The following is a 15,028-nucleotide window of genomic DNA, read 5'->3' on the forward strand; positions in this document are numbered from 1 at the left end:
AAGACTCACAGAATACAAGGAGAGAACTGGCTCCCACAAGTTGTCCTCTGACCTCCATTCCCAAAAATTAATTAAATAATTAAAGGTAGGTAGCTTCTGAGCAATTACACACAAACAGAAACACACACACCATAAGAATAAGTGTAAAGGAAAAAGAATTTCAGTAAGAGACAGCTAGTTTATGGGAATGGCACTGAACCGCTCAATGACCAAAGAGCGCACACGCAAAGATCAGCCTCTGCTTCCAAGTCTGTGTCTTTCCTACGCGTGACTCTACCTCCATGCATGTCCTTAAAGCCTCTTCCTATGCATCTTCTAGCAGTATAGGGATCTCAAGGGCCATACAGTCCAACCTCCAGCCACAAAAAATGTCTGAGCACACACACATGGAGCAGCAAGCTCCCCAGTCTTCACAGACGCGTGGCAGCCACCACCTTCTGAAGCAGCAGTGCACGGCCAAGAGGTCCTGGGCCGGATTCCCTGCTGTTCCTTAGATGCCTCAGGCCAGCCCAGGTATGGCCTCCCAGCTGTCCTGGCAGGGGCACCCACAGCCAGAGGTTTCCTGAGCTCCTCTGCCTCTGATCCCTTCTGTCATCTTCTCCTGATGTGGTTTCCAGCCTTTGGTGGAGGCAGAAGATGGTGCTGACCCAGCCATTCCAAAGTATGCTGTCTGGTTGCACCAGCTGCCACAGTTCTCTCTGCCAAGCTGTGGTCAGATAAGATCAGGAGGGCTTAGGAGTAGAGCTTAGGGGGCTTGCCTAGCATTTGTCCTAGGTTCCATCCTCAGGACTGCAGTAAAACACCTATAGTAGTGACAATGATTATGATAATGATAACGCTAACAAAATTTATCGTATTACTAGTTTCTTGTATAGAATGTGTATCTTTTGTCAAACCTATTTGACACATTTCCTCACCTATAGAATAAGAGGGTAACCACCAGGCCCAAATGTCTCCACGTGTCAGGCTGGAACAGGTACAGGAACTGAGTGTCCTGAATCCTGAGGGCTGTGGTGGCTTGTTTCACACGGGAGACAGGCCTTCACAGATGTGCAGTGTGAGGTCCTCCCTGCCGCCAGGGAGGTCTGGGAGGGTCATTTGGTCCCATAATGACTTAAAACTATAGGGAGACAGGTAATGACCACTAGGTGGCAGCACAGTGCAAGGAATAAGCTCAGCCGGCCTCCCCAACAGGGCTGCCTCCAGCAGAGGCACAGACGCTGCCCTCGCCCCCTCCTTCCTCATCTCTCAGCTCACCCCTGGCCAAGTGCCCGCTCCCAGGGCCTTTCACCAGGTTCTTTCTGGAATGACGGCTGTGTCCCCGGCACACAGGGCACAACTCTGACTAACGCTTGGGAAGGGCCGGAGGCTTTCTTGCTTGCTTTTCCTTGCTGCCTGCTAGAGAGGGGACCTCTGCACCAGCAGTAGTTACTCTCGGCTGTGCATACGGCCCACAAGGGCACAAGAGGGTAAACATTTCTTAGGAATAAAACAATAACTTTTTTTTTTTTTTTTTTGAGACAGGGTTTCTCTGTGTAGCTCGCCCTGTAACTCACTCTGTAGAGCAGGCTGGGCTCCGGAATGAAAGGGCACCACCACCCAGTGCTCTCTCCCTCTCAGTCCCTCTCTCTCTCTCCTTTTTAAGCATCTTCAAATGTGTGGACCACAGGTAGGCTGGGACTGTAGCTCAATACTGATAGCACTTTCCTAGCCTTCAAGCGACCCAGTGCCGTCCTTTAAAGATAGTGTCAGGCATAACAGAGTATCTGTAACCTAGTTCCGGGAAGCTGTAGGCAGGTGGCTAGAAGCCTCACTGGCCAGCCAGTCTAGCCAACCACTGAACAGCAGGCCAAAAACAAAAGCTGGACAGACAGCAATAGAGGTGATGTTGGAGTATCTATCTCAGCATCAACTTCCGATGCCAGGTGTGGTGGCACACATCTTTAATTCTAGCACCTGAGAGGCAGACACGGTGAACTCTGTGAGTTCAAGGAGAGCCTGTTCTACAAAATGAGTTCTCTTCCCGCCAGGGCTACACAGTGAGACTCTGTTTCCAAGAAGAAAAAAAACAAAAACAAAAAAACAACTTGTGGCCTTTCCACATGGCACACACACTGGGCTATTAGGAGTTTTCATAGGAGGACGACCAGGAAAAGAAACCCAAGGGTGCTCCTTGGAGGTGGTTACGAAGAGTCAGTGCCCAGCCGAAAACTCACACCAGCTTCTGGCCCCAGCGCGTCGCCCTGCCACGCACGGTCTCCCGTTGGCAGGAAGGAGAACTTCCCGGCCCCTGTCTCCTGAGCCTGTGCGCTCCTCTCTGTAACCGTGCCCTTCTGCTGCAGGTGGGTTTTCTTGCACGAGAAGGCCTACCAAGTGCGGGACACCGCCATTGAGTCCTCGGTGGTGACGAAGGTGAAGGGCTTCGGGCGCTATGCCAACAGAGTCATGGACGTGTCCGACTACGTGACCCCACCCCAGGTACGGCTCCCCGCCGCAGGGACGTGTGCATGCCCACGTCTGGGGACAAAGAGGCAGGTGTCCCTAGCCAGTAGCTACAGTACTGTTAAGGGAACAAGAAGTCACCCTCCAAGATGCAGTGTTGGACATAAGGAAGCTGGACCCCCCGCCCCACCCCACTGTCACTCCCACTCCCACCCCGACCCTGTCACGCCTGTGCTCTGGGAACAATGCAGGAAGAAAACAAGAAGGACCACCCAGTGGCCAGAGACTTGGCTTTGTCACCAGCTGTTCCCCTTGTTAGCCTGCCACCTCGGTCAAATCAGTCAGACTGTGGCTTCGTCTTTTGTGGAGGGGAAGTCATTTCCTGCCCCACAAATTGGGACTGGGCTTCTTTTCTCTCCCTTCTTTCTCCTCCCAAGGGCACCTCTGTCTTTGTCATCATCACCAAAATGATCGTTACTGAAAATCAAATGCAAGGATTCTGTCCAGAGGTGAGTGGAGCAGGTCAAGGAAGCAGATCAGCAGCAGGAGCAGAGCAAGGGGTGTGCCCATGGTCCAGCCTTGGCACCATGACTGGACCTGCCACCTGCTAGAGGCCACAGCTACAGGAACTTGTGGGAGGCCGTGGGAACTGATGGGCTGGCGAGGGCCTGTCGTATACCTGTGACCCTGTCCCCCCACAGAATGAGGAGAAGTACCGCTGTGTGTCTGACAGCCAGTGTGGGCCTGAGCGCATCCCGGGTGGGGGTGAGTGCAGCCCTTTCCTCCTCCTCCCAAGCCCCAACTTCACAGGACTCTCAAGGGCAGCGAATTCTCCACGAAAGGGGCCCAGCCTGCCCCTGAGGTTTGCTGGGTGCCCAGACCCAGCTGGAGGTGGAAGTGGCATGGTTCCTGCCCCTGGAGTTCAGTCTAGGTATTGCAGGGGTAGGGTAGAGTAGCAAGTGGTATTAAGGAAACACAAAGGACTGTGGGAGCCCTAGGGGAGGAAGAAAGGTTGCTTCTGAGAGGCCCCTCATAGCTGCTTTGGAAGTGATCTGAAGATGAGGACAACTTGGCAAGATGGAGGGAGCTTCATGAAGGGTGTTCCAGGTAGAAGGGATAGCTCAGACTCAGAAGCAAGGAAGGAGGGTCCTGGGGTGTTGACGCAGCAGGTTAGCTTGCCTTGCTGGCCTGCCAGGGTCCTGGGGGGGCGGAAGGGGCTGGGGCAGGCTGCCTCATGGGGGGGGGGCGGAAGGGGCAGGCTGCCTCATGGGGTGGCGGAAGGGGCAGGGGCAGGCTGCCTCACGGGGGGGGGGGGGGGGCGGAAGGGGCAGGGGCAGGCTGCCTCACGGTCCTGTCGCTCCACCCTCCAGGGATCCTCACTGGCCGCTGTGTAAACTACAGCTCTGTCCTCCGGACCTGTGAGATCCAGGGCTGGTGCCCCACCGAGGTGGACACTGTGGAGATGTAAGGCTCTGAGCATCCCCAGGCTTATGGAGGGCTTTGTGCATCCCCATTAATGGTCTTTCCTGGAGTAGGAATGCGGCCCCAGGAGGTCATCTCCCCTGCCCTCTGCCTCTCACTGTCGCTCCCCCAGGCCTTGATCTGTAGATGTCTCCTGTCAAGAGACACCTATAAAGAAAGATTCCTGAGAAAAGCCCCTGTCTCCCCTCTTCTGGTGAGCTGAAGGCCCATTCTTATCCACAGGCCTATCATGATGGAAGCTGAGAACTTCACTATTTTCATCAAGAACAGCATCCGTTTCCCGCTTTTCAACTTTGAGAAGTGAGTCCCCGATTCTTTCCTCATTCCGCCATAGAGGTCTCCCGCTTTCTCTCCATTTACTCACCTCCCTGGAGCTCCCATCCCTCAATAGGCCTCGACCCCAGATGTTGTCAGGTGGCCATTTTCTCTGCCCGTTTTCCTGTGCTGGAGCTCTGAAGGCAGTGGAGTTCTGCTTGGAGCAGGGGACAGACCACTTACCCTGCTGTGGACAGCGAGGCCCCCTGCAGTTGGAGTCTGAAGTGTTTGCCACTTGTGTTCCCTCCCATGGCCAGCCCTCAGATAGAGGGCTTTTGGCTTAGCTTGCTCCCAGGCACTGGCTCGTACATTCAACAGCCACTGGCGGCCATCAGCCAGGCGCCGCAACGTTGCACCAAGTAGTCATCACGAGGCTCTCGGCTGGGAGTTTGGAGACACTGGCCACGAACAGAGATGGAACGTGATGGGGGTGACAAAACCATGAAGGAGAAGCGGGGGTGTGGGGAGACCGTGCAGGAAGATGGCCCCCACCTGAACACAGGGTGCCTGAAGCATCCGGAAGACTGGAGACAGCTTGGGCATTGCTCTCTTTAATTCTGGGCCTAACCTCTCTTCTCTTTTCTTGCCAGGGGAAACCTCCTGCCCAACCTGACAGCCAAGGACATAAAGACGTGCCGCTTCCACCCTGAAAAGGCCCCATTTTGCCCCATCTTGCGGGTAGGGGATGTGGTTAAGTTTGCTGGGCAAGATTTTGCCAAGCTTGCCCGCACGGTAAGAACCTGTCTCTTCTCTGTGACCCGACTCCCCCCGACCTGGAAAGCTCAGCCCTCCTATAGACTTCAGGGAAAACCACTGGGCAGGAGCTGCTGCAAAATGGTGCCACCTGGTGGAAGCATCCCAGACCTGCAGGTCCCTGGATCCCTTCTTAAACAGAATCCATCCATGCATCCCCAGTGGTCTGGCCTCTCCTTCCCCAAGCATCGGTTTCTCATTCCCATCATTCCATTTCACCTCAGAAGAGGCCTTTGGTCTCTGGAAAGAGCCGTGTGCCACAGGAGTGTTCTTTCCTGTGTTGTATCTTGGGGACTTGAGGCTCCAAGTTCTTCTAAGTTCTTTCCCCCAGGGAAGGGAAAGAAATCGCTCATTACAAATCCTCAGCCCTGACTGAGCACCGGGGAGCGCTCACGATTTGACCCTTTATTCAGGGTGGAGTTCTGGGCATTAAGATCGGCTGGGTGTGTGACCTGGACAAGGCCTGGGACCAGTGTATCCCCAAATATTCCTTCACTCGGCTGGATGGAGTTTCTGAGAAAAGCAGTGTTTCTCCTGGCTACAACTTCAGGTAAGCGCCACTGTCTAAGCAGAGGCCACGGGCAGCTCCAAAGACGTTTGTCGCAAGCAGAAATGCACACTTGGAAGGAAACGCCTCACATCCTTCTTCTGGCCCCCATGAGGTTTCAGTGCAAGCTTGGGAAGGACTTTCTAACAGACATTCCTGGTGGGTGAGTTGTGCTGTGAGGTATAGAATCCTGTCATTAAAAGGAATCCATTGAGATCAGTCGTTAGACCAGGGTCTTCTGAAGTAGTCGATTCTGGAATCCTTTAGCTGCTATTAGCTCTGTCCATGAATCTATATATAATGTGTCTCGTCCGTGTCCAGACAGGCCGGTTCTCTGTCCTGTGCCTGCATTTTTAAGTCTCTTACTCCCACAAAGTAAGCACAATATCTGGCATTTTTTCTTTTTCCAAAATGGTAACTTGGCAGTTCTTTCTAAAACCAGGAAATCCTGTGATTCACAGACAGCAACTTTAATGATCACTGGTTCTTTAGGGCTTTTTTTTTGGGGGGGGGAGGGATACCTTTTGAATATCATTTAATTGATATTCCAAGTGGCTTTGAGACCTAAAGGATTTTTACTTTGAGGGTATTATCTACTAGGAAAAAGGGAACGAGAGGAAATTCAGAGTGAACTGTTTAGAACAGCTGAGACCTTGAACAAGTCCTTGGCCTCTTCCCTATTAATGTTTCATCTGTGAAATGCTCATTCACCTGTGGGTCCTACTGCTCAGTTGCTTTTGCTTGTGTGTGTGTGTGTGTGTGTCTGTCTGTCTGTCTGCCACCCAACACTCCTGATATGGCATATGTACAGAAGTCAAAGGACAAACTTTGCTTGTTCTTTGCCTACTCTGAGGCAGGATCCTGCTTTCTCACTCCTGCATGTCACACTTCCCATGATTCTCCTGCCTTTCCTCTCCAACACTTGGTAGGGGAACACTGGCATTACAGATGCTTGTGCCATTGCATGTGGCTCTTACAGGTGTTCTGGGGATGTGAACTCAAGTCACCAGGCTTACACAGAGTACTTTTGCCAAATGAGCTAGCTCCCTAGCCCTTCCCTTAATTTCTGAAAATCCAACTCCTGGAAGGACCCCGATTAAGTATACAATGTTACATGCCTTGAAGGCTAAGAAAACTAAATAGGCAGTGAAGGGGGCAAGACACGTAGAGGAATGTAGTGATGGATTTAAAGACCCTTTGCTCAAGCTTCCCTTCGTAGTAGTTGTCCCCAGTGCTACATTATCTGTGTATTAGTGGTTCTTGCGCGCTTGGCAGAATACCAGACAAATGCAATTTAATGCAGGAAGAGCTTGTTTTGGTGCCCAGCCTGAGGGTGCAGTCTGCCATGGTGGGCACGCATGCGGCAAGAGCAGCGAGACCTCCACTCGCGGTCTGCTCTTCGCCCATTCGCGACTCCAGCCTGTGGGGGGACGCGGCCGCTCAGGGTGGGTCTCCCTCTCCATGGCTAGAAGTTTGTCTCCTAGCTCAGTCTAAGTCCCGCCAAGCTGATGGTCAAGATCAACTGTCACAAGTCTTCAGCGTAACTTGTTAAACCGTAGCCTTCCTCCCCTCATCCTAAAGTCTCGTGTTCATTCTATAATGCAGAGCACATTTAGTTCATCTCTGCAAGTCTCCATTATCACACAGTTCCAAACTTCAGAAGCATAAATGCAGTCTCTAATGAGACTTGGGAAATCTCTTGGCCATGAGCCCCTACGGAATCAAGCCTACAAGTCATATACTTCTCATATACAGTGGCATGAAAACAAAATTCTCATTCCAAAAAGCAGGAATGGGAAGAAAGCAAGCAAAGACTCAGCCAGAGAAGACTGGAGCACAGCAGGGCAAACACCAAATCCTGTAGTTCTGTGTCTGGTGCCTGGAGTTCTTGATGACATTACCTGGGCTGCACCTCCCTTGGTTAACTGCTGTTCCCTTGTTCTTGTGCTTTCTGCACACAGACTCTCTCTCAGGCCAGCTCCACTTCATGCCCACAGTTCTTGGAAAACATTCCCCGCTACTACTATCCTGGAGTCTCCATTGTAGCTTGGGCTTCACCTTCTCAGCTTCAGGCAACAGTCTCTTACTGCCTCCTAGCTCTCTTACTGACCCCACTACACATTACCAGCTTCAGCAGCTTCTAGAACCTTCGTGCTAGCTTTTGTGACTCCTTCATTCTTGTATCTTTCATTCCTGCAAAACTACTGCCACGTATACATTGCCGCTAAGTTCTGCTGCCAGACTGAGGTAAAGCATAACCTCTAGACAGAGCTATAGCCCTTTGTCTGCCTGGGAAGACCCTGGGGAAACACTTTCCTATGAGGCCGTTTGGGGCGAGGAACACCTTTTCTCTGTCCTGGTGGTGGCATTCTTAATATATACCTCTTTTTTTCCCCAATAAATGTATGTTTTCACAAGTTGGAGCTTTCCATGGGTGAGGTCTTGACCTCCGCGTTCCTTTCTAGTTGTCCTAGTTCATAGTGCCAGTTTATCTTCACTGGTATTGACTTCTTCAACAACCATAGCTGCATTCTCTACAGCTGCTTCGTCTCCATCTTTAAACTTGCATATACTCCTTCCTCTTCATACTGCACACTTCATGCTTATCTTCTGAACTTGATGTTCTCTTTCACTGTAGACCTGGCACCAAAGTGGTCCATTAAGCTCTTCAGACATCATTTTAGAGCTTCTCTAGTCTGGAGCCCCAATCTCTTTACATTCCTACAGCAAACTTGTTCCAAAAGTCTGGAAACCTACGTGGTTGTGTTTATCACCACAGTGACCCTGCTCCTGGTACTAATTTTTTGCATTAATTGCTGTGACAAAGTACCTAGCAAAAGCAGTTGAGGAAGGAAGGCTTTATTTTGACTCAGGGTTTGAAGGCGTAATCCTTACAGCATGGCAGAGGGGGTGTGAGGTGTCCGGCCCCACCATCAGGAAACGGAGAGGTGAATGCTGCTTCCACTTGCTTTCTCATTTTGACTTGGTACGTTCTCTGTCCAGCAATGGTACCGTCCAGACTGTGTAATGCTATTGTCCAGACTCAGGGTAGCTCTTTACTCCTTGGTTAAATCTCTTTGGAAAAGTTCTCAAAGATATGCCCTTAAATTGGTTTCTGGGGTGCTTTAAATCTAATCAAGTTGACAATCAGATCAACCATCACAATAGCCCACTTTCTTTTTTCACCTTACTTTGCAGCTTTAAACAACAATGGCCCATTCCATTAAGTTTTACATTTGATAGTTTAAAATATATATGTATGTTCTCTGGAAAGAAGAATTTTTATAAATTGAAATTGCTTTCATAATCAACTCCAGAGTTTAAAAAACCATAGGAAACAACACATATTTTAAAGTAGGTTAAAAATACTATTTGGCTCACTGGAAGAAATTGGCATATTTATTCAGTCAGTTCATCACACTGAGATCAATACAAAGGATATTTGTTTGGTGGCTTAAAAATAGTGATATATTTTAATAAAATTATCAATCTAAAATACAAATTTTCATACTTATAACTCCCATTTGGCCATTAGAACATCTTCAGTCCTCCAAATGACTTATTTGGCAGAAACGCTTGTAAAGACCATGACTACTATGAAGACCCCGACTACTGGTATCATGCAGTTTAGAATAGGACCTTTCATTTGAAGAAGAGCTGGTTTGGCGCTCTAGATCTCCAGTTGATTGTGCAGTGACTGTGCCCTATCTAGGCACAATAGGATCCGAGATACACTTAGCTCTAAATGAGCTTTGATTGGGGGTATGGATGTAGCCTAGCTGACACAGTGTGTGCCCAGCATGCAAGCCTGGGATTCCATCCCCAGCTCAAGAAACCACACCAAACCTAAAGCTAGGAGTGGAGGCCCGTACCTGTAACTCCAGCACTCAGGAGGTGTGAGCAAAAGGACCAGATCAAGGTCATCCTTGGCTAAAGGAGTTTAAGGTCAGCCTGGCCTCTATGAGTCCCTGCCTCAAAACAAATAAATTAGCCTGGACTGTTTATTTGGACAAGCCTGGAAAGAGGATCTCACAGGATATTGGTAGGATAATTCTCAGGATCTAGGGAGCCGCCTGAGAGGGATGGGCTCCTCTGAGGGTCCCAAATAATGTACTCTTCTAGCGGAAGCAGACATAAGAGGCCAGACTGCCACATGGGCCCTGGGTAAGGTTTCCTGAGAGTCCAAAGAAAACTGCCATTGGGAGACATCTGGCATCCATTCTGCCTAAATGCCATCCCATCCCTCTACCCAGGTCCCCACCACCACTCTCAGATAGCAGTAGATGTGCTGACTCTCAAGGCCAGGCTGGGTGCTGTGGCCACAGAGTCATCTTTCTGAATGCTCAGATAACAGCAGAGGGCACACGCTGTGGTCTCTATGCTGTTGTTTAAATCTCACAAAGCTACTTATCAGTAAGACTGACACCCACTACCCCATTTGCATAGCATTCTGTATGCTTTGGCTGATTACTCCTAACTCACCCTGGAAGGTGGAAGCTGCAACCCCTCCACTGTGTAAATGAGAGTTCCCTCTCCCAGCACCTCACACCTAGTACATTCGGGGACCTGGATGTAAATAAATAGTCTTGAAAGATGTCTACCACAACCAGGAAAGCTAGGGACACTCGCACTTGCTGATCCTCGGGAGACATGCACAGGTGGTTGACACTTTCCACCCCGATGTAAAACAGGGTTCTAGGAAAGTGAAAATACCAGCAGATGCCAGCGGCACAGCTCACAGCCTGGCCCTCTGCCTCCCAAACAGGTTCATTTGTCTCTCCCTCCATTGTTGCCATTTGCTCTGGAGAGAGTGGAATTATTCAGATAAGACCGGCCTTGCTTTAAGCAGCACATCTGATACCCAAGGGCAGCTGGAGACCTGCACTTCCATCACTAATTACCTCTGCAGATCATTTCCAGGCCGCCACCTCCCGCTTTCTGCAGCTCTTTGCTTGCAGAATCATTGATTTTGAGATTGTTTAGGTGTTAAAGATCCCTTGGGCACATCCAGACAAACCTGTCCCCTTTTAAAGAGGAAACAGAAGCTCCGAAGGGGAAGTTATTTGTGTAAGACCGTGAGAGCAACTTAGTGTAGAGCTTATTCCATCCAAGTTCATCCATCTTGTCTTCCCAAGACATAATCCCAAACAACAGGACCCTTCAAAGGGCGGCTTCTTTGTCACGAGCCAGGTGCCGTTACTGGCAGAGTGGCCCCAGGTCACTTCAGTGCTTACCTAATAGGCTTGTTTCTCTCCATCTGTACTAATTTTTGTACGCTCTCTAAATGCTTCTGTTCTTTCTCCACCTGCAATTTGGTAAAGAAATTTTTATTTTTACTACTAGTTATGTCTATTCTGCATAGTTAAATGATCTCTTAATGTTTTTTGAAGCTTTTTAATGAGCGTATTGAGAGTTCAGTTGCTGGGGTCCTATGGATTAGGGTGGACAAAGTGGAATTGTATCCAAATATAAGAACTCATACAGCTCAACAACATGCAGATAAAAGGCCCCCAGAGGCAGGAGGTGGCACTCAGTAGCTTAGACACAGGACTAGCGTGGGTCTTCCATCCCAGATAGACCCTCAGTTCACCAGGACATGATTTTAAGTTGGGCTAATTGTTGTGTGTATGTGAGCATGGGAAGTCTGTGAGAGCATACAGGTGTTGTCAGCCATCAGATGTTTAAGAGTAAGTCATTAGGGGGGCATTGATGATTTAATGACAGATTTATAACACCATATCTATCAGGGCCTCAGCAGAAAGCAGATGGCAGGCTCCAGTTGGGTAATTCGAGGAGAGCTTAATAAAGGGGCTGATTCAAAAGTGTGGGCAGGGTGCATGAAATCACAGGGCCCAAGGAGAGTAATGGGACATAGGTGTGCAGCGCCTATGAGAGGGCGGGAGGCCATCGCTGGAGTACAGGGCTGTGGGCGTGTGAGGAGAGGGAGCTCCACCAGCAGCCAGAACACAGGCCAAGCAGCCCACCAAGGCACCAGGGGACACACGTGAGAGCCAGTCCAAGCCGCGCTGCAAGCATGTGGCAGTCTCTAACCGCTGATGAAAGCGTGAGCCATTGGTCAATGAAAGGACGTGCACTCACAGACGTAAGCAATCTTCACGTAGTTTCTTTTTGGTTCTTAAAGGCTATTTTGCCTACAAATATACATTTTTCCTACAAGATACAAATAGAAGAACCGCATGAAGTAGTGATATGGGCTCCTTTTCTCTCATGTAGTCCTGCTCCCCTCACAGGAAGTTAGCATTCTAGATGGGGTAGGTGAATCCTTCCAGTCCCTTATACGTTTAGACATATGCAACCTAAAATTCCATGTCTTTGAAGACCTCAAAAAGCTCACCTCTGGTCCATATGTTAAGAGCCCTTAATGGTGAATCTGTGAAGGCCTTTCACATCTATGCTTTGACCCCATTCACAGGTCACCACACCCTCCCTCAGAAAGGTTCTCATTGGGGCTCAAAGCCAGAGGCCTGGTCTGTATTCACTTCTAACATACCTTCAGCCATGACAACTTGCCCAACAGCATGCAAATGTAATAGCTGTCAGATACATATCCAGCACTGATTGCTTGGGGGAGGGGGACAGAAGCGCTTTTAGTGATGTCTGAAATCTCACTTCCTCTCTGAGAGAGCACAAGACAGCGTTGCTACTAAAAGGCAACTCGATTTTGGATTTCCTCTCTTGGTGTCTGGGACAAAAAAAAAAATAGCTTGTTCATCTGCTAGATATTCCTCATGCTAGGTGTTTCCAGCAGGCGTTCCATGCTGGAAATGCACCCACAGCAGCTTTCATGAAGCTCAGATTTGGCCTGCATCCACTTCCATATCCCAGCATGCAGATCACGGAGCCCCTAGGCCAACTGACAGAGACAGAGCTGAAGTGGGCCCTGGCTTTCATCACTCTCTCTACAATCTGGGTTTCCCCTCCTCCTTCCAAAGCCACAGCGCATGTGTTTTAAAGGCTTCAGTCATTTTCACAGAAAACCGTAATGTGGGAAGGCCTCTTTCATGAGAAGTGTTTGCATGTCTCACGATTCTTTCCTTCCTCATCCTTCTGTGATGCTTATGGGGGCGCCAGTGGTCTTGGGTGTGGACAGCCCTTTTTAAAGTCTGTGCCCATCCTGTCAGCAAAGCAACAGATGTTATTAATGCAAAAGATGGTCTAAGACTTGTTGAGTATGACCTAGGAGTTGGGGGCTCGTCTCTTCATCTCTGAGGAACGCTGGGCCTCAGGGACTTCACTTACCTGGCCAAGGCCACATGCCCTGTAGAGTGCCAGAAAAGACATTTGAAAGCTGGCAGCCTAGCCCCACAGCCTGCACTTGCCACCACAGGTGAGCTAGCAGGATCAGTAAGGTTGCCCCCGGCCCTGCTTCCTCTCCCACGTGGTCCAGGCTGGCCTGCAGCTCACAATGCAGCCCAGGCCAGCTTCTCACTCACACAAACCTGCTACCCTCCTAGCTGGGATGACAGGCGTGTACCAGCTAGGAACGTGCTTTCAAAAACCAACAGCATTCTTTTTAAATGGCTGCTTCTGCAATTAATCAGGTCCCTAGACTCTAAGTAAATAAACTTGGCTGTGGGCCTGTCTCTCAGGGGAGGAGTCCCAGCAGGCTCTAAGGATGTGGCCCCTGTCCCAGATGCAAAGAGACTGCCAGGCGATGTTTTCCTATCAGTGCAGAATCAACTGTAAAAGTGTATTTCAGCTGGCAAAATGACTTCCCAGCAGGCAAAGCTTTGCTGAGAACAGCACCTCCTTCACAGAGAAACCCAAATTCCAGGCCCAAATTTCCCCTCCCAAGTCAAACCCAGATCCCCGCACGTTTGTTGCTGTTTTTCCTGCTGGTTTAACAGCTTTGGGTCCTGCTTTAGGAAAGGGTTGCCACGACTCTATGGGAGGACAAATCATTTCTAAACAGATATGACTGCTTCCAAGGGATTTGTGCACCACGATAAAAACCCTTCTCCATTCAGCAAACGTTACTGAATGTCAGCTCAGCATGGGGAAACCCTTGTAATGGTTGGCACTACTCAAAGCTAAATTTGGCTGCGTGTTTCCTTGCACAGGAGTATTCAGGCCTCAGGAGTGAAATCTCTTGTGGATAATGAGGGGATGACTTTGAAGGTCTCTTTCAGCTTCTAGCTCTATCTCATGCTGAGCTTCATGGCTGACAGCAAGTCGAATGAGGCCAGCTCCTGTGATCAAGGGAATGATAAACCTAAACCCAAATAGCAAAACTGTTTATACATAAAAATGCAGGCAGCTCTCCTTAGCCATGGGTTCTACATCTGTGGACGCTGCCAGGCATAGATCAAAGATATTTGAGGAAATAATTGTGCCTGCCCAAAGAAGATCAGGTTTTGTTTCCTTCTTATGCACTAGACAATACAGCATGACCACTGTTTGCATACAATATACATGTTTGGGGCATTATAAGTTATCTGGGGAGGATCTAACACATGCAGGGCGATGCATAGCTTATAGACAAACACTAGGCAATTTTATATAAGGGGCTTGAGCCGTATATGAAATGGGCTTTGGTGTCTGTGTCTACAGGGCTTCTAGAATCAGCCTCTTGGAACTACTTGGGACAAGAATAATTAAGCGAAAAATAACTAGGAGGAAGTGGAGGATGCAGCTCAGTTGTAGCCCGGTCAGTACACACAAGGCCCTGGTTTCTGATGCCCAACACAGAATAAAACAAGACATGGTGTTGCACACCTATAGTCTGAGAATTTGGGAGGTTGGTGCAGGAGGGTCCTACGTTCAAGGTCATTCTCAGCCACATATTGACTCTGAGGCTAACCAAGTAAGAACAATCAATATTAGCCAGGTGTTGTGGAACATGCCTTTAATCTCAGCAGAAGAGGGCAGATCTCTGTGAGATGGGAGTCATCCTGGTCTACATAATGAGCTCCAGGACAGCTAGGGCAGGGTAGGCTACATACTGAGACCCTTTTTCAATAATAGTCATCAACATTCATTAACATCATCATCAACATCATCATTATCATCACCATCATCATCATCATCAACATCATGATCATCATCACCATCATCATCATCATCATCATCATGAAACAAAGGTGAAGTAGCTAGAGCCCAGGGTATGGATTTAAGCCAGACACTTGGTGTTATTGAGAGCAAGTCTCATTCCCTCTGTGGATCTGTTTCCTTTTCTGTAAAATGGGCTGTAAAGACTTTTAAAACTCTGACAGCCTAGATTAACACACATAGGTGTCCAGGGGCGGGACCAAAGAAGGGCTTTGAAAGCTGGCTACTGAAGTGTGCACTGTTATTTATAGCCCTGTCACACCTGGAGGGAGCGCCAGCCCTGCCCCACAGAAGCACTTCTGACAGATGATTTACTACAGCAATTGACGTTTGTACTCACTCATCCTTTATCTGTTCCTGCTAATGGCACACGGGAACACTTGAAGCATCTCAGTACTGTCAGACCTCAAAAGGGTCCAA

General features: G+C 49.2%; 1 protein-coding gene across 1 annotated transcript in view; it reads left to right on the forward strand.

Annotated features, from left to right (window-relative positions):
* The window catches only part of P2rx3 (purinergic receptor P2X 3), a 33,035-nt gene that overhangs the window by 5,540 nt on the left and 12,467 nt on the right, over positions 1-15,028 (forward strand). Inside the window, exons 2-8 of the mRNA XM_021642864.2 lie at positions 2,343-2,478; positions 2,880-2,951; positions 3,144-3,207; positions 3,813-3,906; positions 4,147-4,224; positions 4,830-4,971; positions 5,406-5,542. Coding sequence (XP_021498539.1) covers positions 2,343-2,478; positions 2,880-2,951; positions 3,144-3,207; positions 3,813-3,906; positions 4,147-4,224; positions 4,830-4,971; positions 5,406-5,542 — 723 coding nt within the window. The remainder of the gene's footprint in view (positions 1-2,342; positions 2,479-2,879; positions 2,952-3,143; positions 3,208-3,812; positions 3,907-4,146; positions 4,225-4,829; positions 4,972-5,405; positions 5,543-15,028) is intronic.

This window comes from Meriones unguiculatus, chromosome 8 (assembly GCF_030254825.1).
Source record: "Meriones unguiculatus strain TT.TT164.6M chromosome 8, Bangor_MerUng_6.1, whole genome shotgun sequence".
In the NCBI taxonomy this organism is placed as follows: domain Eukaryota; kingdom Metazoa; phylum Chordata; class Mammalia; order Rodentia; family Muridae; genus Meriones; species Meriones unguiculatus.